This window comes from Marmota monax, unplaced genomic scaffold, assembly GCF_021218885.2.
Source record: "Marmota monax isolate L192 unplaced genomic scaffold, Marmota_monax_Labrador192_F-V1.1 WCK01_AAM20220418_F8-fsc00136, whole genome shotgun sequence".
Lineage (NCBI taxonomy): Eukaryota > Metazoa > Chordata > Mammalia > Rodentia > Sciuridae > Marmota > Marmota monax.
The window spans coordinates 2,590,570-2,614,060 of NW_026693905.1; the positions used below are offsets into that span (position 1 = coordinate 2,590,570).

Genomic DNA, 23,491 nt, shown 5'->3' on the forward strand with positions numbered 1-23,491 from the left:
TAATTTAAATTATTGAGTAAGATGAATGAAAAGAATTATCACAATCAGGGAGGCATCACTTGCATTTTTTTAACTGATTTAGCAATCGGTGTATTATGAGAGTGAAGTGTGAATAGATGTGTTTAGAGTAGCCTAAATTGTTTGAATGTGGACAGTTTTTTCTTTGTTCTTGTCAACTAAATCACTAAATTATCTTCTTCCTCCTCTTCCTCCTTCTCCTCCTCCTCTTCTTCTTCTTTCTCTTCCTCCTCTTCTCCTTTTTTGTTTTCCAGTATTGGGGATTGAACCTAGGTTCAATGTGAAGGCTAGGCAAGTGCTCTACCACTGAGCTATATCTCCAGCACTTTTTATTCTGAGACAAGGTCTCACTAAATTGCCCAAGCTGGCTTTGAATTTTTGATCCTCTTGCCTTAGCCTCCATAGTTGCTGGAATTATGGATGTGTGGCACCACTCCTAGTCTGAATCTTCTTTTTTAAATTGCATTTTTAAGGGCAATATCTTAACAAAATAAGGTCTAATAGAGAAAGTTCCAAGAGGAAAAAGGAAACTCTGAGAAGTTAATGCAAAAAATCAGAAAAGTTATCAAAACCAATACTTAATAGATCTATTTTAGCAGTTTAGCTAAAAGTCACAAACCTAATATATGTACACACAAGAGTGCTTCATGATAATTTTTCTCTGTTATAGTTTCACCATCGTTTTGAAGAAGAAATAAAGGGACTTATCCAGATTTTATAACTGTAGGTTTACAGAAAGTTCTAAAGTCACTCTGTCTTGGGGGAACCAATGACATCTCACAGGCTCAGTTTTTCCATCAACCTCAGAGAATGGCTCCTGTGTTAGGGGGTATGGCCACCAGCAGCTACCAGATTATGAACCCGTTTAGAGTACAGGTCATTTCCTCCTTAGCTGAATCTTGTGAGGGATAACCCCTTGCTACATCTCCTCTTCTTTCTTGATTTTCTTTGGTTGGAGTTTTGACACTGCCTTAAATTGTCTTTAAAGACTTCAGTAAAAATTTTAAGAATGACATTCATTTAATAATTGTCACTCTAGATTATATAGTCACTCTTAAATTCATTTTTTTTAATCACTAGCCCAAGATCACACAGAAATATTTTAGTCCTTTAGTGTCTGTTTTCTTTACCTGGAATATGTGACTTATAGATATACAATTGATTATCAGACATTTCTTCAGAGATTTAGCTTCTTTTTTTTTTTCACTTAGCTATTTTAGATGTTAACATTGATTTGTTGACTATAAATGATTGTATTTTTATTTGGTTTTCATCAAATGATTTTCATAATGATATTTGTTATCCAACAAAAGGGCGTGTGCGCGCACACACATACACACACACACACACACACACACACACACCCCGCTAGAAAAGAACAAATCCAGGACATGAATCATATTTATCATCTAAGCAGATCTAATTGTTTTAATGGTAATTTCCTTTTGATTACATCTCTGCAGTGGAGCTCTGTATGGCTCACTCATTTCTAAATCAAAACTACAGATATTCATTCAACTTCCACCCCCAGTGGTAAAAACTTGGTTTCTATGATATCCTGCAGCTCAAAAAACTAACACAATAAAATAAATGATGACTTTTTAGCCAAGATAAGAGATGTAAAATATTTTAAATTCTATGAATGAACAAGGAATGAAGCTAATTAATTAAAACTGTTGGGAATTTCTTTGAAGCAGTCTGTGATTAAAGGCAAGGCTTTATCGTGGAACAATTAAGTAAATTTGGCCTCAGGTATCTTTGCTCACTCCCCAGGGAATGAGTGATGAAATTCTGGTTGAACGTTGTACTTTATTAGAGATTTATCTATTTTAATTGATTCAGCTTGATTATAAAACTCAAATGGAACAGTTGATGCAAAGGACATATTATGTTAATATGTAAACCTCCCATGAGTTAACTTTAATTTCAACAAGAGAAGAAAACATAACTTGTCTGACTGCTTTGCACAGATGAATACAAAATAGTAAAACTGAAATGAACTCTAATAGATTGTATGATCAAGAATATTTTTCTTATGTTAGCTGAATCTTAAGTAAAATATTCTTATATACCCATAGGTAGGCACAGAAAAGATTTTCAGAATACACATTACATAGAATAATGTTGATAATGAATAATTGACCAGTGGTAAGGAGACCAGTTTTGTTTGCAATTCTTTCTTTTTTAGATGAATGTTATGGTTGAAAATTAAAAATGCATAAATCCCAAACATCAGCTTTTTTATGAGACTTGCATGGTTACTGATAATAAATGCCTTGACATTAACAAAATTATTCTTTCTATGAATTCTGTTACTAACAACATTTGAAAAATTGTGTACAAGAAGTAAATGAACTGAAGGCAATGAGGCACACCCTGGAGCAGGACTTACTAATATTGATAAACAGCCAAAGAATACCCTCTTGAGTAACAAATTAGCTTATCCTTTCAAAGAATATTATTAGACAAAAATGATATGAACTAAATTAGCAGAGCATAAGCCTATGATTTATAAGTTATCTTTTTCAAATTGGTGGTACCCTCCTGCTTCCTTGAACACATTTTTTTTTTCCAAGTAAAGTGGTTCAGGGAGGACAGCAAGGTGTAACTCCAAAAGGCAGATCAGGGGACAGTGATTATTGAAAGCCTGGTTAGGTCTCTGTTTTAATGTTTGTCACCAATTCTTTAGTATCCTCTGCAACATATTTTAATAACATTACATCAGTCAAGCCAAATCAACCTTTTCCAGGATTTGATTCCACAAAATTGGTATGATTGTTTTTCCTTAAGATCAGATATTTAAGAGTGGAAGGGATATTTTTTGAGTCTTATAAACATTATACAAATTTTAAGAATTTGAAATCACAGATTTTGTTAGTTTTTCGTGGTGATCCCATTAGTATATATATTTCAACATAGGGATTGGATACTTATATTCTGTAGGATGAAAATACTTAGAGAGATGGATTTTTAGTTGTTGTCCTTATTTTTAATGAAACATTTCTTTCAGTACACTGGAAGGAATCTTGGAAATAGTATAGCATTATCCTTCATTTTAGAGATGAAAGACAAAAGAAGTTACCCGAGGTTTTGTAGCTAATTGGCACAATTTGAACCACAGATAAGGACTTTTAAGAATAGAGTTACCTTAGATTAGTTAGAGGGAAGTGATGGGAGAGAAGGGGAGGGGATGTGGGGATAGGAAAGATAGAAGAATTGAAACAGACATTATTACTGTATGTATATATGTGACTACATGACCAATATGATTCTGCAACATATACACTCAGAAAAATGAGAAGTTATATTCTATCTATGTATGATATATCAAAGTGCATAATGCATTCTACTGTCATGTATAACTAAGTAAAACAAATAAAAAGTTTTAAAAAATTAAAACAAATTATTAACAAGAAAAAAATAAAAGCATTAGCTCAAGATTGTTCCACCAGTATCTCATTTATTCTCTTCTTCATTCTTTTCTTCCTTTCTTCCTCCTTGTCCATATTCATGGAGTTTGTATTATTACCCTGGATCTATCTTGGGTACTGCTGTTACAAGAAAAAGAGAGCAGTCTATTTGTAGTTACTGATAATAAAAGTGTGAATGTTATTTGAAACTCACCCAGAAGTTTAATGAAAACAATGCCTTGTAAATCTTACAGCACACACCTATAGCCACTCTGGGAAACAGGATAAAAACTGTATTAGCATCTTTAACCACGCCTAGAGAAATCTCTACAAGTCTCAACTTTATAAGTATAGTCAATTTTAAGTTATATTGAGAAAGACCTAATGCACTCTAGAAGAAAAAAATATATATATATATATATATATATATATATATATATATATATATATATGTATATAATTTAGCATACAATTAGCATAATTACTCTTGCATATGATAGACCATAAACTATGTACAATTGGTTTCAGGCTCTCCTCCTTAAGGAACTTGGAATTTTTTTTTTTTTTTTTTTTTGCAAAGAGATATTATTGGTTCAAACCTGAGTGGATTCTGTTTTTCTAACCTATTGCTCAGACTCTTCTGTGAATCAAACTCCCCTTGTAATTCAACTTCTTTCTCTTTTATTGGAGTTCTTGGTTTGCAATATCATATGCAATTGTCCTTATTTTGTCACTGCTTTCCTAAAGAGGGCATGCTTTATTATACTTCTGAAATGCTTTTTATCTTCAGTATGGCAAGATTCTTTCGAGTCAATGTTTTGACTTAAAAATTTTGAATCCTGCTTCTCACCAATGCTGATTCTCCATTTGTTACTGACAAAATTAATTAACTTTAAAAGGAGGCCTTTAACTCTTGGGGGGCAGAAAATATACATTCTTAATTTGGGTTTGGAGTCTATTTTGAAAAGATCCCTCAATAAGTAAAAGTGATACTTCTTTTGCAAATTAGTGAGAGAAAGGGCAGGGGAGCAGAGTGTAGAAAATAAAATGGAAACAGTCGTTGAGCAAGTACTTATGTGACAGGTAAGTGTAATCCATTTCCCTCCTCCCTGAAATAAATATGAAATAAAATTAAGTAAGTGCATAACTTTAAGAAGAAGAAATGACTAACTTTATTTGCCCTGATGGATATTGTGAAAGCCTAGAAATTCCCTGTGGCTTTGTGATTTTCTCCAAGCTAATGGTCACATTTAGTGTATGATTTGAAATGTTCAATACCTAGGGACAAAAGAATAGCAGAACAATAAATAAGATAGATCTGCAATATTTTGATTAAACAGTGGTAAGACAAAGCAGTAACAAATGGGGTGAAGTATTCTGCAGCAATCTCTATTCTCTATGTTTCATGTTCTGGTGTGATGCATAAAAATGCCTTTCTCTTAATGGTGGCCTTTTTGGTCTTGACTAAGATCTGCATTCAAGCGTATGTTCTTAATATTTCTGATGTGAAATTTTGGGGAGTTGGCAAAGAGATTCTTGAAATGATGCTCCATTTGCTTCACCACAAAGCAATGGAAAAACTATTTTTATGAACTGTGCCCCCAAACTGTTCACAGTTAAATCTTGAGGGTGTTTTCATTGAAGCTTGTTCTGTATGTTTGAAAACCCAATGATGCCTAAAGGAGTTCAGAATCACAAGTTGGTGAGATGAAAAAAAAAAAAAAAAAAAGTAAAAGACTATTCCCTTAGAAGGGAAAAGCATTAGAAACTGACTTTTAAAAAAGTTTGACAATTTCATTATATTGCTGTAGTTTGTAAGTGAAAATGCATTTTCTCATACATAGATTATATAATTTTACAAGTATAATTAATGAATGTAATTTAAGTACAATTGTGTAGCCCAAATGTAGTTTGAATAAATATCACTTAATACTGTACTAGACATTAGCTTTTTATACAGCACTACAAAAAAAGTGTGTCCATATTTTAGATTACTAATCACCCTTAGCATATTAATGGATCAAGTACATAATATATGCCATATATAATGATTACCTGCAGAGTTTTAACTAATGAATAAATTACTAAGATAATATGTTCTAATTTCATGAGAAATCAATAAAACTAAATTTCAGGTTAGGCTAATTTAGGTTCCTGTTGATTCTTCACTTTCGTGTTAGACTGCATTCTATAATCATTTTCAAAATATTCTGCATGTATGACCTGGATCTGTACTTATCAATGGAATCTATGTTTGATCCTTTCTTAGCATGTTGCTCTCTGCTGGTTCTTTATTGTAGCTAATTTGGCCATCATCTTGGGGCTGTGTCCCATAAATGTTTTTGTTTCTGTTTCCTAATTCTTGGTACTTCCCTATTTTATCAATTGTGTTTATCAATGATAATTAGAAGATCTGGAGGATGTAAATATTTTTTCCTAATTATATCATAATTTGCTGATACATCACCTCAAAATTCTCAGTATTGCTGAACTTATCACACTTTGTGAGATTTGCAAGGTGCTGAGTACCTTAAGTGAAGCCATTTAAATACTAACTTCAGTACCCTATTCTGTTCCAAGATTTTAGATGGATTTTTGGTTTTATTCATCTAAATATTTGGAAGCTCAGGCCTGTCACTTAGCAACCTTTCATGAAGAAATTGGTGAATAAAATAAGGGAATGGTTTATTTTGGACAAATTCAATATATATATAAGTATATATGTGTATGTATACATAAATGTGTGTATTTGTGTGTGTGTATGTGTGTGTGTAATGTGCTACCTAAAGCTCATGAGCTTTGTGTGAAACAAAATTATACAAAACCTGGATACTAATACTAAAATTCAATACCTATATGAGCATTCATAGAGTCTTTGTATTTTATAGTGATATGATAAAGTTCAGATGAAAGTGGGTAAAATGTATTTTTAAGACAGTACTACTGCTCTCAGAAACATATAGTTTGTTGGTTTTTCAAGTAAATTTTTTAAAAAAATTAGTGATACTTGAAAAATATTGATCTGAAAAATTAACATCCAAGGTTGTAAATATGTAAATTAGTGTTCTTCATAATATTTTAAAATGCTGATTAGCACTCTATCACCAAGATATTTTATCTTTTCCATTTTAGTTTTTAAATATATTTAATGTAGAAAATTTTAAAACTGAGACAAATTTCTTAAGTATTATGATAAAGCTAACTGTGCTTGCTCTTTTTAAACATGTTTATTTTATGTTTTTATATAAGTAAAAGTAACTGCATTTGTATACCTTGTAGAAATATGTATAGAAATCAAAGGCTTTTCTTAATTTCTTAATGAGTTTCAGTGCCACCTCAATTATTTGGAAATTCAAATCCTGTTTTTATTTTTTCTCCCCATTTTTCTCTGGTAAGGTGTCAACTTCCATTTTCTTTCTTAAGTTACATTATAATTTAAAATTTTGCATGTTTAACTATTTGATTAATTGTAGCCATTTTACTTATACTCTAGCTACTGAAGTAAAATAGAAAAAAAGTAGAATTGTAATTTATGCAAGCATCTTTCAACACCAGAGAATTTATTAAAATGTGATTATTTCAGAAAAATATTTTTGAAGATAGCATATTTGTATGTGTATATTAAGTTAATAAATAAATTATATTGATCATTTACATTTATGATATATTAAAATTATTACAATGATTTTAATTATTTTTATAATTTTTCAAATAAGATATTTACTTTTATATCTCTCCCAAAGTCTTTAGTGGACTTTTTTGGTAAAATACTTCAAACATTGGTATAATATCAGAAAATATAATTTTCAATATAATCCTTGGTCCACAAAGTGTTTTCATACACTGCCTAAGTGTTTGTTTCCCTTCTCATGATATGTTACTGCCAATTGTTTTGTGGTAGTGCAGGAGCAATTAGATATATAAATTAGATGATCAGGTATCAGCAATGACCTTGTATTTAAATAATACAGGTATTAATAATCTATGTAGAGGAATTGTGGGATAGTTGAAGAAATAAAATTAGGTTTGTTTTGTATAAAAGTAAAAAGGGGATAATTTCACGATAACTAAATTTGATATCCTCTGCAAAGAGATCCAACACCAACACCGTACCAGTCCTATACTAGGTAATTATGAAAACAATCAGTTAGGAGTAATAGTAATGTTGGTAAGAATACTAACACTAGTTCTCCTAGTGTAAGAGTTCTGTTATTGTGAATTACAGCAACAAATGTTGATTTGAGCTCTAGGAAAATGTCCTTCGGCAGAAACTTAATCCCCATGACCTAATTTGTTTTATCTATCTTTTCACACACTAACACTTTCCATAATGGCTTTGAGGTAACTGTGTCAGCAAAACAGACTTTACCATGAATTATTTTGTAAGTTTTATTTCTGTGTGTCAGCTGGTAGAGATTGCATCAGATTGTAGTATCTAGGTCTGCTTAAGGAAATTAGTGGAGGATTAAGAGAACATGCAGCAGGAAAGAAGGGTGAAAATTTTTTCAGTGGTGAAATTCAAGGATGTTAAATCAAATGTCACCTTGTCATCATTTTATTAGTATCACTTCCTTTCTAAGATTCTTGTAGTTCATGAACACAAAGCCCTAAGGCATTTGATCATTTAACATCATTCTGAAAAGAAATTGGTTGAAATGTAGTAAATTGTTTCAGAAGTGGCTGATTGAAGATTAAATGTGATATTTATGTGAAAGGACTTTGTAAAGTATAATGTGCGTAGAAAATGTGAACGCTGTGATGATGATGAAGGAGGAGGAGGAGGTTGAATGAAAACAAGTCAATATCTACGTTCCTCCTCTAGAAGATGAAAATGATATTGATGTCTCTGGTGCTGATGTGCATATTAGGAACCTGTGACCCCCACCTCTGGAACAATAATCCAGTGTTGTCACCTATGCTGGTGGTATGCTTAGTAAGTCCCTTTCCAAAAGGAAGCTGTAAGAGAGAAACAAAGGGAAAACTGTCAATGAGAATAAATAAATAGATGATGACAAACATTTTCTACTGCACATGTAACAAGTTACTAAGAGACCATTCATTTGATCCTATCTGGGAAATGTTACTATATTTTATATTTAAATTAATTTGGTTACAAAGTACAGCTTGAAGACTATAAGATTATACTTTCTAATAAAAGATATCTTCTCAGAGAGAAAAGAGGATGGGTAACAGAAATGTCTGACATTTTTTAAAATATAAATTTGCTATAATAACATCTTAACCTTAATGTTCCCAAGTAGTGTTAGGCAAGCTTTTAAACAGAGAATGGGAAAAACATCAATGTAGAAAGCTTTGCTACTACAAAATAAGGTTATAAAATTGCAGAGCAGAAGAGACAGAGGGAAGGGGGGGGGAGGAGACAAGGGATGAATACCTATTTCTGTACAATTTACCCATATTAATACATATTTATGCATATACTCTACCTACCTCCATTCATCTGTCTCTATCAGTCTATCAAGCTATGTTGCTGCCTGCTTATATTTTTATAGTGATAAGTTAAGTTCAAGAAAACAGATATCATTGGGGGCTATATCTCAGAGTTCTTATTCTGGCTATGAATTTGATTAAAGTACTGCAAAACAAACAAACAAAAAAAGGAATCAGATATTATTATAAGAATACTAATGTAAATTTTCTTAAAATTATATAAATATCTTATTGATTATCATAATAGTATACTAGCAAACAATGTTGTCATTATTATTATTATTATTATTATTATTATTATTATCATCATCATCATCATAATCATAATCATTTCCTTTGAGAAAATCCCAAAGGCAACTCTACAATCAATAAAATTAAACCTTTGCCTCAAATTAGAAAGTTGATTCTAAGTTCTTTCACCCTTGGCATTAGCATTTTGGACCTGACCATTCTTTCAACCTCCCAGATCTCTGTCCACTAGATGCCAGCAGCACCTTCAGGCATTTTCTATGTCTTGTTCTTCCTTAATCCTCATAGCTAGTAAATTACTAACGTATTTATTATTCTACCTCCAAAATACACTTGGATATTAGCCCTGTTATTGGGGTATTAATTTCTTGTGTCATCTCTTACCTGGCAAGAATTTACTAACTTTTCTCTCCCCACCAGCCACTTACCAAAAATCCCCATTTTTTTCACTGCATTCATGGAGATAATTGCACAAACAAAACAAATTACAGCCTAATTTCCCTGTACACAGTGCCACTAACTCACCATTGTGTGGCATAATGTTTGGAATTTCTACCTTTCCTTTTCCAAATGAGTCATCTGTCCCTCTTGCCTCATTTTCCATTCAGGGGTCTTAGACTTTCTCTGCATCAGTGTTCCTGATTAATGCATTCAGTTTGAGCTGAAAAAATTGAATAGAAAGGAATACTATGCAACCTAAAATTGTTTACCTCCTAATTTCCTGTATCAAACATTTCCTATATAGTGAGATGTAGAAATCAAGGGACATCTTTATGTCCTTCCTTTTGTTTTATATCCGATAACTTCTTCTTTTTTTTTTTTTGTATTTGTATCCTGCAAATATAATACACATACTAAAGAGTTCACAAAACAAATGTATAGCTTAAGAAGTTTGAAAGGCTTACTTTACACCCTTGTAAATATCAACCTACATCAAGAAATAGAACTTGACTAGCTCCCCAGAAATCCCTTCCTAATGTCAAATGCTTTTGTTCTCTAGAGTAATCATCATCATTACTTTGTAGAAATTATTTACTTATTTTTTAACACAAGTAATTTTGCAGAGCTTGTTTTATTTTAAGTGAAGAATGTTAATTGTATCATGCATATTCACGATAGAGTTTAATATGTTTTCCTACTTTCTTCACTTCCAACAAGTTGGCAGTTAGATCTGCTGAGTTTGTTATACCCATGTTTAATCCCTCTGATGCAACCCCAGGCGGTAGTGTTCCTGTAGCAGGAGGAACATGATGTCATCTTATCTTTGGGGGCCATCAAGTATCTGAGATTTTATCCCATTTTCAAACTAACCCGTTTATCTGTCACTTGTGTTGGTAGAAGGCATGAAACTCCATGACACAGCATTGAGCAGGTTTCATGTTTACATTGGTTCACATTACTCCTGGGGACAAATTCCATGAGGATGATTGAGAAGCAGGAAAAAGTTCAACATCTATGCAAGATGAATTTGTGTTACAATTGAAGAACACTGAGCTCACAAAATACCATTGTTACAGAGAAGGCTGCTATCAAATTTGCCTTCTGTGATGAGAAAGCTAATGTTCTACCTTCCAAGGCTGGTTTAGTATCTGAATATTCTTGAAAAAAAATTAGTCCTGATCAAAAACTGATAGAGGTCATGCAGAAATTCCATTGAGAATTGCCTCCAACCATTTTCCCTATTCTAATAGTTGTTCTTATTAGCTATTGATGCTGAATTCTCTAGAGCCATTAATTCATAGGAAATTTCAGAATTGTAATGCACCAGTTTTCAAAAGAGATAATTGTATTTTAGAAAAGTTTAAGGTTTTGAGGAAAATCGTGAAGAAAATAGTTCCCTGTAGCTCCCAATCTTTTCCTTTTACGGTATCTTAAATTGGTAAAGTTCATTTGTTACAAATAATTAACAAATATAGTTTGATTTAATTTTAACATTTAGATTTAACTTCTTAGTTGGAATATTTTATAAATATTTCTGCCTTAAAAAGAGTGAATGCTGGAGTCTGTACAAAATTCCTATGTTGAGACCTATTGACCAAGAATAGTATTGGTCATTGCAAGGTTATTAGGAAGGAGATGGGTGCCTTATTAGAGGGAAATCAGAGGGCTCCCTTATCCCTTCTGCCATATGAAGACACAGCAAAAAGATGGCCTTCTGTGAACCACTAAATGGGCTTACTATACACTCAATATTCCACTGCCTTTATCTTGGATTCCCTAGAATCCAAAATTGTTAGAAACAAATTTCTCTTGTATATAAAACATCCAGTCTGTGATGGGTTTTTGTAGAAGCCCAAATAGACTAATACACTCCCTTTAATCTATTATTTTGTTATTCAATGCTATAGTTCATATTTAAAAAACAGGATCAGCATTTCATTATTTTCTCCTAAGAAAATAAAATTAGCAGTTTAATATCATATAATATTATTATGAAATCAGATATAGTTGATGGGTTTGATTATTTATAATGATTGACAGTTCTGAAATTCAAATATCTCATCATTGACCACAAAATCTCTCTCCCAATTGATTCTAAGTCCTTTTGTGATTTCCTTATAGTTTTTGATAGTTTCCTCATTAGCTGGTATGATCAGACACTTCAATCTAGTATACTTTCTTGCTCCAGACCCAGAATTATGAAATCCTGTTTTGTTTTAGTGTGACAAAATCACAGTCTAGGTGCCAAATCCCTCGGGGACACTTCACCTTTCAGGGCTCAGGCAATTGTCTAATACCCTAACAAAATTTTCCTCCATTAATAATGTTCCTCAGGCAGAGTTTCTGCTTCATCCCTGTATATCCACAGGATGCTGTTCATGCCCCATTATGTTTGTCACTACTTTCTAAAGTCCAGGGTCCTTATGACAGTTCCACTGTGGCATCTTAAGTATTTTATTCCCTTTTTTCCCCTCCATGTCTATCTTCCACAGTGTTTGTTACCTTCTAAGGGTCAGGGTCATGCTTTATATATCTTTAACACTCAGAACAAAGCATACCTTCTCAAACACCCAAAGTACAATTTGTGAATGAGTGAAACCAAAATAGACAACAGCATTTTAAGAAGATATTTTAAGATCAATGTATTTTTACCTTGGAAGTAATGTGTGTGCTGTCTCAGAAGATACCATAATGATGTCTTCACTATAAAATTCCAGGAAAAGAGAAAAATTGAAGAAAATATCTGATAATGAAGTTGTTTACTTGAAACTGATGAACACACAGAAATGCACACATATAAGTGCATATCTCAGTATGAAATCATGTGGGGAAGAAACTATAAATGCTCAAAAGTTGAAGGTGATGATATATAACAGAATATTAAATAATTTTATAACAAGATAAATACATGTTTGGGACTTGAATCTTAAAATAAATGATTTATATTTGAAATATTAAAGATGCAGGAGTCAACTATCAAGTCATTATTAACCTTTCTCAGGGGAACCTTGTTTTCTTTGCACTGATCTTGTCATTAGAAAAAGATTGGAAATAATGAAAGAAGTAACCACTCTCCATAAAGTGGGGATTATGTCTGTTGTATTACTTTTCCAACCCTTAGGTCTTCAAAGACCTTGAATAGTGTCTTTCACATAGTAGGGGAATAATAAACATAGAGGAATAAATAGTTGAATGGGTATGTGGGTGGGTGGATGATGCTGAGACATTGAGCCTTAAGGACTTTTTGGAGGAAGAGAAGTCAAGCACATATGTATTAAATACCTACTATGTGGTAATTGCTTTCAGATATTGTTTATTTTCCAAATTTTATGCAAATTAGTCTTTGCTTTTTTGTTTGTCTTAATTGAGAAAACCTATGTTCAGCAGAGTATCATTATGTGGTTATGCAACAAATGAGGAACTCCTAAGTTTGAAGCACAAGTGTCTTTTATCTCTATTCCTGATGCACCTGTTAGTAATGCTGTTTTTAATTCTTTATGTAAGGACGGTTTTATCATATTTCCATCATTTGTTTGCATAGAAACCCATTTGATTCTACATATCTGTATGAAAAGGTCCTTACTTTCCTACTACCTAAGAGAATGGGGGTTTAAAAACTTTAAAGGCATTTTACTGTGTATATTTGTAGCAGATTTTGCCTTTAAAAATATGTGAAGCATGCTAGAGTTACTTGTAAGATATGCTCTAGCTAAGCTCATATTTTTGCCATAAAGAAACCCTGGAAAGTGTTATTCCTAAAACTCAATTTTAGATTGTGTTACAATGGATACTACTTTAAACACAGGAGTAACTGTTCCCACATTTTGAAAGAAATTGGGATTCAGATCTCCAGAATAACAAGATTTTCAGGAGTTTTTTTTTTTTTTTTTTCCTAGTGGTGGTTGTCATTTTAATATTTTTTCCTTCACTTTTCACCTGTGTGACTTTGTGTAAGTGTTCTCACTTTATTTAGCTTTTTCACCTGTGAGACTTAGTAACATTCAGAGTGATGTGATGAGTAAGTGATGTAAGATACAATTTAAAGATGCCTCACATAGGGACTGGGGATGTGGCTCAAGCAGTAGCACACTTGCCTGGCATGCTCAGGGCACTGGGTTCGATCCTCAGCACCACATAAAAATAAAATAAAGATGTTGTGTCCACCGAAAACTAAAAAATAAATATTAAAAATATTCTCTCTTTGTCTTTAAAAAAAGAATGCCTCACATACAGAAAATACAAGATAAGTGCAAGCTAAAATAATTAGTAGAAACAGTAAATGACAACTTAGGAATGGTTGATTTATATAAGGATACCTAAATACAAAAATCAATTTCTGTATGTCCCTGGTCTCAACTTATGTTATATTTGTAGTTGTGATTTTTCCCACAAATGTCCATAGAAAGCATGCTCTATATGTTTTAAGTTGAATATTAAGAGCACCATAATAACATCAGACCTTGTTGTCACTGGAGATAACTAAAGAAAGTGTTCTTTATAAATTAATTAAGGCTTTTGTTTTATGTGTTTATGGCCAAGTATTAGACAGATACTAAAGTGTATCTTGGCATCTTGTCAAATGCAAGCCTGATACTTTGGCTTTTGATTTCTGAAATTGCTCACCCTTTTCATTTAAAAATAACAACAGACTAGTCACAGAAGCAGTCACCTCTAGCTTCTGAATCCTCAAAGGCCATTTCCCATATGCTTTTCAGCAGAGGCAGCTGTTGTCAGACATCATTTTATGAAGGCCCATTTTCCTTGTTTTAAATTTTGAGAGGGGGAAAAAAAATCACATTTTGAAAAGACCTCAGACATGAAACTGTAACTTTCAATTGTAGGTTGAAATGGTACCAAGCAGTTTTCTCATCTAAACTTTGGTGATTCATAGTTATCCCTTTAGAAATAGAAAAAGAAATTTTTATATATTCTATGCAAACAGAGGCAACCCATTGGATAAAAGTTAAGATTCTGGATTCAGAAAAACAATAAAGGTTGATACTGAGGACCTGCTATGAGCCTGGGTTTTGTTAAGCAATATATAGGAATTCACTTTTCAAAATAATCTTAGAATTTGGAGATCCAATTGTTCTCATGATATAGGTCAGGAAACTGAGCCACAGAAGGATTAAATAGTTTACTCAATGGAACACTACTGAATTTCAAGATAAGGATATAAGCAGTACATTAGTTTGCTTGGGTTATCATAACAAAGAACCAGAGACAGGGTGACTTGAACAACAGATACTTATTTCCTCATAGTCCCTGGAGCCTAGACATATGTGATCAATGTATTCATAGGGTTGATATTTTCGGAGGCTTATTTCCTTGCCTTGAGATGACCATGTTCTCCATGTGTCTTCACATGGTCTTTCCTTGGTGCCTGTCTGTGATCCAACTTTTTTTTTTTTTTTAAAGGACATGAGTCACATTGGAATGGGGCCCACCCTAATGGTCTCAATTTAATTTAATCATCTTTTTAAGGACTCTGTCTCCAAACATAGTCACAATATGAGGTACTGGGGCATAGTGCTTCAACTTGTAAATTTAGGGGGTAGATTATCTTTCAGTTCATAATAGTCTACATCATTATGCACTATGTAATGCTTATTAATCAACCATAATATCAAACATGTATGCTCATATATTATTTAACATGCTTAAACTACACAAAATATTTTTAAAGTTGAAAATTAATAATATGATGCAATAAAAATTGATCAATAAATGCAATAATATGATATCAATAATGCAAAAATTTGATCAATAAAAAATGATTATCTTCTGTGGACTCAACTTGTACAAAGTCAGTGACAAGTATCAAACCCAGGATCTGTCAGGTTATAGCACATGGATTAAATCACTAGACTGAATTGGGCTAACACTTTCTCTGTGTAAGGGAATATTCATCAACACATGTACAATATGGTAATATTATAATGTTCGAATCATATGTAGCCTCACTTATATGAAAGTGCTGACAACTAAAAATTTCTTTTTGGTTTATGTTGTCTACTTAAACAGTTTAACTCAAATATCTCCATGTATTCTTACTATTTTTTTTTTCATTTTTGCAGCATATCTAAGTTCAGTGAAATTCATTATGAGACATTTAATATGTATATTTGATAGAATAAGCATGAATTTAATACTATAGATGATCACAAATTGTTAAAATTAGGAATACAGGTTTAATTGAGACATGTCTATGATTATTGAAATATATCTACAGAAGCTCACAATTTGTATAATCCATTAAAACATTTAGACAAATTCAACAGCAGAATTTTGTGAGCAAAGAATGATTTATGAATCAGGCAGCATTCAGAACCAGGAAGAGGTTCAAATAACTCCACCCAGCAATATGAGCAGGCATTATTTATAGACAGAAAAAGGAAGTGCTTTAGAGAAGCAAATTAATTGTAGCTTGATATTTGCTTTATTTGAACATGGTATGATGAGGCATTACCTCATGTGAATGAAATCTGATTAGTTGGTACCCTACTATGATTGGCTAAGACTTGGTTACCTTTTTACTATTTTTATTTATTTTATTGGGACATTATGATTTTACATAATACTAGGGACTGACTTTTTACAGGAATAAATTATTTGTTGTAGTTTGTTTTCCTAAGTTAGGTCACAGTTCACTATGTTGGAGTTCAAAGTAGGGAGGAAGTGTTAAGTCTAAATTTAATTTAACAAACCTAACTCTAGCCTAACAAGTCTGTGATACAGAAGAGATATAGTCTACATGTGGTCAGGAGATGAAGGGAAATTGGAAATGTAGTTCTAAAGGAGGACTATTAAGAATTCTCTAGTCAACTCAGGAAAATACAGAGTTCAAAGAAAATGATGGGTACTTCTGGAGAGGTAAGTTATGTACTCCTCTTTTCAAAGGGTCTAAAGGTGTTTAGTGCAAAGAAGTGATGAGCTGAGAACTGGCTATGTGGCCTGTGATGAATGAATGTATAATGAGCATGAATTCTACTCTACTGCAGTCAGGTATATGATATTTCACATCACTCTATTTTTCCAAATTTAATTAGACTAGACTTTGAGTCCTGCTTGCTACGGTGGTATAAACAGAGTTTTAAGCAATGGACAAATGGAAATCAGAATGCAAAGCAAAATGCACTATCTCTATAAGAGTAGGAATATGTGATATTTGTTATAAGCTTATTATTTTCTTCTGGTAAGCTTTTTAATATTATGTCATAGTTAAGAACATTCTCTGCTTTAGTTATTCCCAGCTGTGCCAGGAGGAGCAGGAACAGAAATTAATTGTCTAGGGAAACATAATGGAAAATCTTACTGATACAGAGGCTGCAATTCACTACAGCATTTGTCACCCTCAAACAACACATAAATTCTGTTGTCATTACTAGCAGAGGGACTTTCTGCCCACACCCCAATTTATCCCCCTCACTGCCACCATAGTTCCCTGTTTCTTACTCCTCTCTGTGATACTACGTATTTATTTAATCTGAGGTCTACTGTCTAAAACAATCACTCTTATGTCTGTGGATGTCCTCACCGATGGAATGTATTAGTACAATTTGTGGGTGATAACTAATTGGGAATGAGTACATAAGACAAAAGAGTAGCAATTTAGAATTCAGAACTATTTGGATTCATTGCAGAAGGTTTTAGCAATAGAAAATAGTTATATTTTCAAAGAGATGTTTATAACAAAGAAAGATAACTTAAAACTTGGATTTACTGCATAATTGGAGTAGGTAAAAATCTAGGAATCAGTTTTACACATTTACACATTTATATTTTACACAATATATAATTGATTTTAATCTTTGTAAAATTCTTCCTAAATGCTGATTAAATATTCAAAATTTGTGTGTATCACAATCACTTAAATCTTAAGATAGATAAAGGAATGTTAGCAGAGCTATTATCCATTTCCACTAATGACTAATTTGGTGAAAACCACTGACAACAATGAAAAGAATAAGGCAGTTATAGCAAATAAAATAATATTACTAGTTGTTTAAACTGTTGTTAAATGAAATACAAATTTAGAAATAATAGAATTGGACTTTTCAGAAATAATCTGTAGGTACAAAGATAACCTAGGGAACCAATACAATCTTATCTGATCTTTTAATGACAACCTTTGAAAATCTCAGAAAGTTTATAACTGTAGATTTCACAATTTTCCTAAAATATTATAACTGGGAGAAATAATTATTAAATTTCTTTACACTTAGAAAAAAATTCTTGTGTTCTTTTTTGTTTCTGGGATTATTGCTAATATGGAATGGGAAGTTGATAATTTTTCTTTCATTTTCCCATACCTCTTTATTTCCATTATCAGATGCCATAAGAAAAAGAAATTGTCTCTTAATTTAGAAGAGTTCTCAGCATTTAAAGTTTTAATAATCTTCAGTTGTGTTCACTTCCTGAACAAAGCATCTGTAGGAGCAAACACTGACAATAGGAATCAATCAGTTTCATTGAGCAGAAGCTTAACCCATGTAGAGGAAGATGTGGTTGTTAAAATAGGTAGAGTTTCTGGACTAAACTGTTAGTAAGCAGGAACCAAAGTCAATGTTATCTCTTAGCCTAGACATTCCAAATATTTCTATTTACTACTGCGGTCCCTGGGCATAGATCATGATAATATTGTTCAAGCAAAGTTTTTTATTAGTAGCAAGTTCATAAAATCATTTTCTGTGAAAAACAAAATCTACAAAGACCTTGAGCATTGCTTTCCATTTTTCAGTTCTACTCCATTCAACAGCCATTATTGAATATCCGTTCAATGCCAGAGTCTATACTAAGAGCTATAACACAGGCACAAAAGAGTATAAAGAGTCATTCCTGAAGTTCAAGAATAAAGTACAAATTGCAGAGGTATGATATAAATATACTGAAGATTACATAACAGAGAGATTAATAGCAATGCTTCTTATGTAATTATAATTATTTTATTTTCATTGAGCTCTTCCCAGATAGTTCATCTACCTGACTATTATCAGAAATAATATTGGTAATGACTAGTGTCTATTAAACATTACTATTTGATAGACTCTATTTTATATTGTTCAATCCTTAGTACAGCTTTGTTATAGACATATTAGTAGTATCTCATTTTCAAACATGGAACATTGAGGACCATTGAGGTTTAACAACTTGATCAAGTCCACAAAACTAATAAGTTCAGAGGGTAGGTTTTGAGAATAGCTTTGTCTGGAAGAGAAGTCCATATTCCTTACCATTATTTACCCTTGGTAAGTCTATTCTTTTAAAGTTATCATTTTCATAAAATTTGTGAGATGGTAAAAATAGTGTTATGGAGATTCTTTCCAATAGCTGAAAGGAGAGTAACAATGAGTATTTGACATGATTGCATGGCCTTATCAAATATTGTAACACTTAATTTACACTCTTATATATTGCTCAAGTTCTTACCCAGATCTGCCAATATTAGCTAAACCCATGTTATTGACTCTCTTTCAGCATTTAAGTGATCCTGCCATCACTGTTTTCTATCATTTTATTAGTGGTCAGTGAACATTGCCACTCAGTTCTGCAGCAGAGTTTCCTTTTGAGCTACTTCAACATATTTGTTCATGGGGAGAAAGTGTGACTATGGATACTAGAAAAGAGAACACAGAGCCTTTAGATATTAGAAATTTATATTTATCTGCTGTAACTCTTTAAAAATCTTTTAGTTCCATGAGATCCCCTAGATGTAAGAGATTAGAGCAACAAATTTGGGGTTGAGAGATTTGTGATCATCTTTTGTTTCCTTTTATTTACATTATTTCTGTGTGTAGGCAATAGGGAGGTCAGAGATAAAGTGATTCACTTATTCACCATCATTATGATCCAGTAATTAACGTGGGTCTTCATACTGGTGGCTTTGTTCAAAATGGCCTTCATGCATGCATTCACAGCAGTAACATGGAATGATGTCCAGTGTACATACGATGAGGATATTTGTTGAGCTAACATTTAAGCAATACATGCCATTTTGCAATACCAGAGAGTAATAAAGAGAACAGATAATGAAAGAGACACAAACATCAGCTGTAACAACCAATCTCTTCAGTACCGAAATCTCTACAAAGGAGTAGGTATTGCTTCTCATGTGACTCCATAAAGGTAACAAAAGTGTTTCTAATTATAATTTAATGCACATGCTGAAATGAGAAGTGTATACATTTTATAAAACAATTAAATCTAATATAAATGTGTTAATATGTGAAAGCAAAGTTATTCTTAGTTGTAGTTTATTTTTTTCTTGTAGCTAAGGGTACTTGGAACTTCCTCTTCTGTATTATTTGATCCTCCTCTGTGTTCAGTATTGTTCTTGGATTGTACATACTATATGTACTAGAGTTCTTTATATTTATAGGTTATTTGCAGCTAATGTGTGGTACAAAAGCCTTATCAAGTGGAGCATCTTTATCAATTATTATCTAGAAAGATTTCTCCCTCTGATAAATGCTGCACAATTGCTAATAACATTGCTTCTTTGCTCATTAACCTTTTCTTGCCTGAGTGCTCTTTACCTGCATTCTTTCTTCTAAAACCATTTATATCTTCCTCCATCCTGGAATATATGAATGGGTTTTTACAGTTTTTGATAAGAAAAGTCACTTCTTAAATGGGGTTGGAGAAATATGAGCAGGAATGATGGATTTTTCTACTTATTCTAGGTAGAAGATTGATGATATAACCTCATTTACCAACATTTACCTTAGTGACCAGATAATTATTGTGTACAAGTTAAAAGATAAGTTATTTTATAATAAATGAATGAATTTTACTTTTGATCCCATATGATGTCACAACATATTTTGATCCCTCTGTAAGGGTGAAAGAAATTGAAGTTAAAGCGTAAAAGTTAAAGGGGTAAAAGACCGGGTGTTGTAAAAGTTTCTAAGCTGCAAGGTCTGAGTTAGCTGTTAAGACAATGCTTAGAACCGCCCAGTAAACATTTCCCCTGATTGTCTGGTTATTTAATAACTGAAGGGCTCTGTGTGGTTGCACACAGGCATTGCAGGGCCTGGACCAATCAGTTTAAATGTAACCCCCTCCTTAGGAATGACCTATCACTCCAGCCTGACCTGTTCCCGCCAATGAATGAACTAATCAGGTTTAGGAGTTGTTGTTCAATTTTCCCGTGCCCAATGATGATTTGTTCTGGTGTATACAAATCCCTCCGCCCTCCCCAAAAAGTGTACTTAAGCAGTGCTCAGCCCCTGCTCGGGGCTCTGGGCTGCTTTCCCTTCTTGAGTGGGCACGGAGCCCCAGCATGCTGGTTCAATAAATCCCCCTTCTGCCAATTGCATGAGTGGTCACTTGGTGGTCTCTTTCTCCGACATTTCTCGGGATCCTTACACCTCTTCTAAGAACTAGAAGAGGTAAAAATTCAATGGAACAGTGATTGAAGGAGGAGCTATAGTGGTGTAGTGCTCTCTAGGCAAATGCAATTTCAAGCAGATAGTGGCCTCAAAGCAATACATTCTGCAGCTGAGTTTCTACCTTTTTATTTTGCCTTCAGTATTCAGCTTTTTACTCTAAGACCCTGTCTCAAGAATATCCATAGTGACTCAAAGTTTTCATCTGATGCCAGATTTTAGGAATTTCAGACATTCCTTGCCTCTTCATTTCCATTTTGCTTCATTAAGATTCATGCTTCTAGGTGATTATTGGCAGCATGCTTATACCTAAGAATTGGGAGACCAGGTGTAAAGTATAAATGGACTGCAATATATTTTGTGTTTTATTTTTTGTTATAAGTGATTATTAAATTAAGTGTTTTATCATCCCACTTTGACAGGTATAAATTTATATCAATTTAGCCCAAGCACAACATTAGGATTTTTGACTCCTTAGGAATGCAGTGGTGTGGGGAGAAATGGGCCTCCAACTGATTCTTTTCAATCCAGTTTTGTTCCACACTGCAGGAGGTCTTTTTTGCAAGTGAATAGGAGTTCCCACCTAGCCACTGTCTGAATTCTCTATCTTTAGACATGTATAAAGACCACCCTTTCTTCTTAGATTTGTGCACCTTGGTGGCACAGACTACTTACTACTGGGGAGCCAGGAGGCAGAAGGTGATCTCAAAGGCCTTGGATAAAGGCTTGAAGAATCAGGAGGTTTGATGTATGATTAGGGAGAATGGAGTACAGACTCCATATAAGTGTTTTTCTTGACCCAGTAGACTGGTGGTGAAGGGTTTAGTCAGAGAAGGGCCAGAGTGCTCAAGAAATACATTGAAGTGTCATGATTTGATTCATATTTTAAGAGGATCCTTTCTAGCTTTGACTGAAAATACACCTTAAAAGGAAAAGAGTAGACACAGGTAGAACTATTGCAATAATCTTGATGAGGAACAGTAGTGGGTCGGGTGGTAATTGTGGATGAGAGTGGTACCGGATCTTTTTGAATGTGAAATAAATAGGATGGATCACATTTGCTTTATAAAAGAAGGTGAATGTTATGGCTAAAAATCAGAAAGGATGGATTGACTTCCAGTAAGCTGAGCAAGTCTGCTATAGGAATGGAGAGGGAAGATAGGAGTTCAGCTTTTGATAAGTGTATCTGAAAAGTCTCTTCAACATCCAAATGAGAATATTTACTAGACAATTGGATATATAAGTCTTCAGTTTAGGGGAGAGTGTAGTGATAAATGCTGGGACAGCATCAAACTTGAAACTGGGTAAGATCACCAAGGGAATGAGAAGAGATAGAGAAGAAAGAAAGGAAGGAAGGAAGGAAGGAAGGAAGGAGAAAAGACTGGACACTGGGACAACTGAATCAAAAAGGTTTAAAATAATGTGGTTGCTATTAAATAGTAAAAAGTACTTTAATACTCGTATTATTTTTATTTTAAAAGAATGTTTAACTTATGTACATAGCTGTTATGATGCTCTTGATCATTTTACTGAAAACTATAACTTAAGATGAAACTCAAAGCTTTTAGTTGTTATGTTTTGCTCTAAAATGTCTCACAACCCTTTAAATAATTAACTCATAGACAATTAAATTTAAATAGTAGATAGTAAAAATAAAAATTGTTGTTGTAATGAATTTAGAGGTAACAATCAGTTTTTAATACATGTTCTTTATAAATATGTTCCCTAGAGATGTGCAGGGCTAATGTTCTTTGATAAATAAAGCTCTAAACACCATTACAGTCATTGTTAATCTATCCCCAAATTTACAAACTAATGCAGCTTGGTTTACTTGTAATAAGCTTACCAATTTGCTTCTCTATGTAAAGTTTGATTGATGGTAATGTGTCCTTACCTCATTGTAGTCTGTCAATAGATGAGACCTTTATTCCTTTAACTCTTTTCAAATCTCAAGTATGAGGAATGTCTCATAAAACAAAATCCATTATTTTATTATAAGCTGATGCATAACTTTTTGAAAGAAATACCACTTATCCTTCAAATGAGATCCCAAGCCTTTATGATCTTGTATTTCATTATGAACATGAATATGGAACAGAATAAGAATGTGATATGGAAATTTGTATATTAAATTAAAAACTGAAAATTAGAATGAAGTTATTTATTTTTATCTAAATGACTGCATAGACACATTGACAAGTTAACTTTACTTTCTAACAGAGACTATTGTTTGTGTCTTTTCAGTCTATTCGAGAAGTCACAGGCTATGTGTTAGTGGCTCTTAACCAGTTTCGTTACCTGCCTCTGGAGAATTTACGCATCATCCGTGGAACAAAACTTTATGAAGATCGGTATGCTTTGGCAATATTTCTAAACTACAGAAAAGATGGAAACTTTGGACTACAAGAACTTGGATTAAAGAACTTGACAGGTAAGAAAAACATCAGAAATAGCAAATGTACTTTCATTATCAATGTAATGTGGTTACTGTAGTATGTGTTAGAAAGAATTACACTGCAGAGCATTTAAACATAG

At 32.9% G+C, this 23,491-nt stretch overlaps 1 protein-coding gene across 7 annotated transcripts in view; it reads left to right on the forward strand.

Annotated features, from left to right (window-relative positions):
* The window catches only part of Erbb4 (erb-b2 receptor tyrosine kinase 4), a 1,059,983-nt gene that overhangs the window by 547,709 nt on the left and 488,783 nt on the right, over positions 1–23,491 (forward strand). For all 7 annotated transcript variants that reach the window (XM_058585185.1, XM_046462890.2, XM_046462893.2 and 4 more), the window contains one exon: positions 23,201–23,387. In XM_058585185.1, coding sequence (XP_058441168.1) covers positions 23,201–23,387 — 187 coding nt within the window. The remainder of the gene's footprint in view (positions 1–23,200; positions 23,388–23,491) is intronic.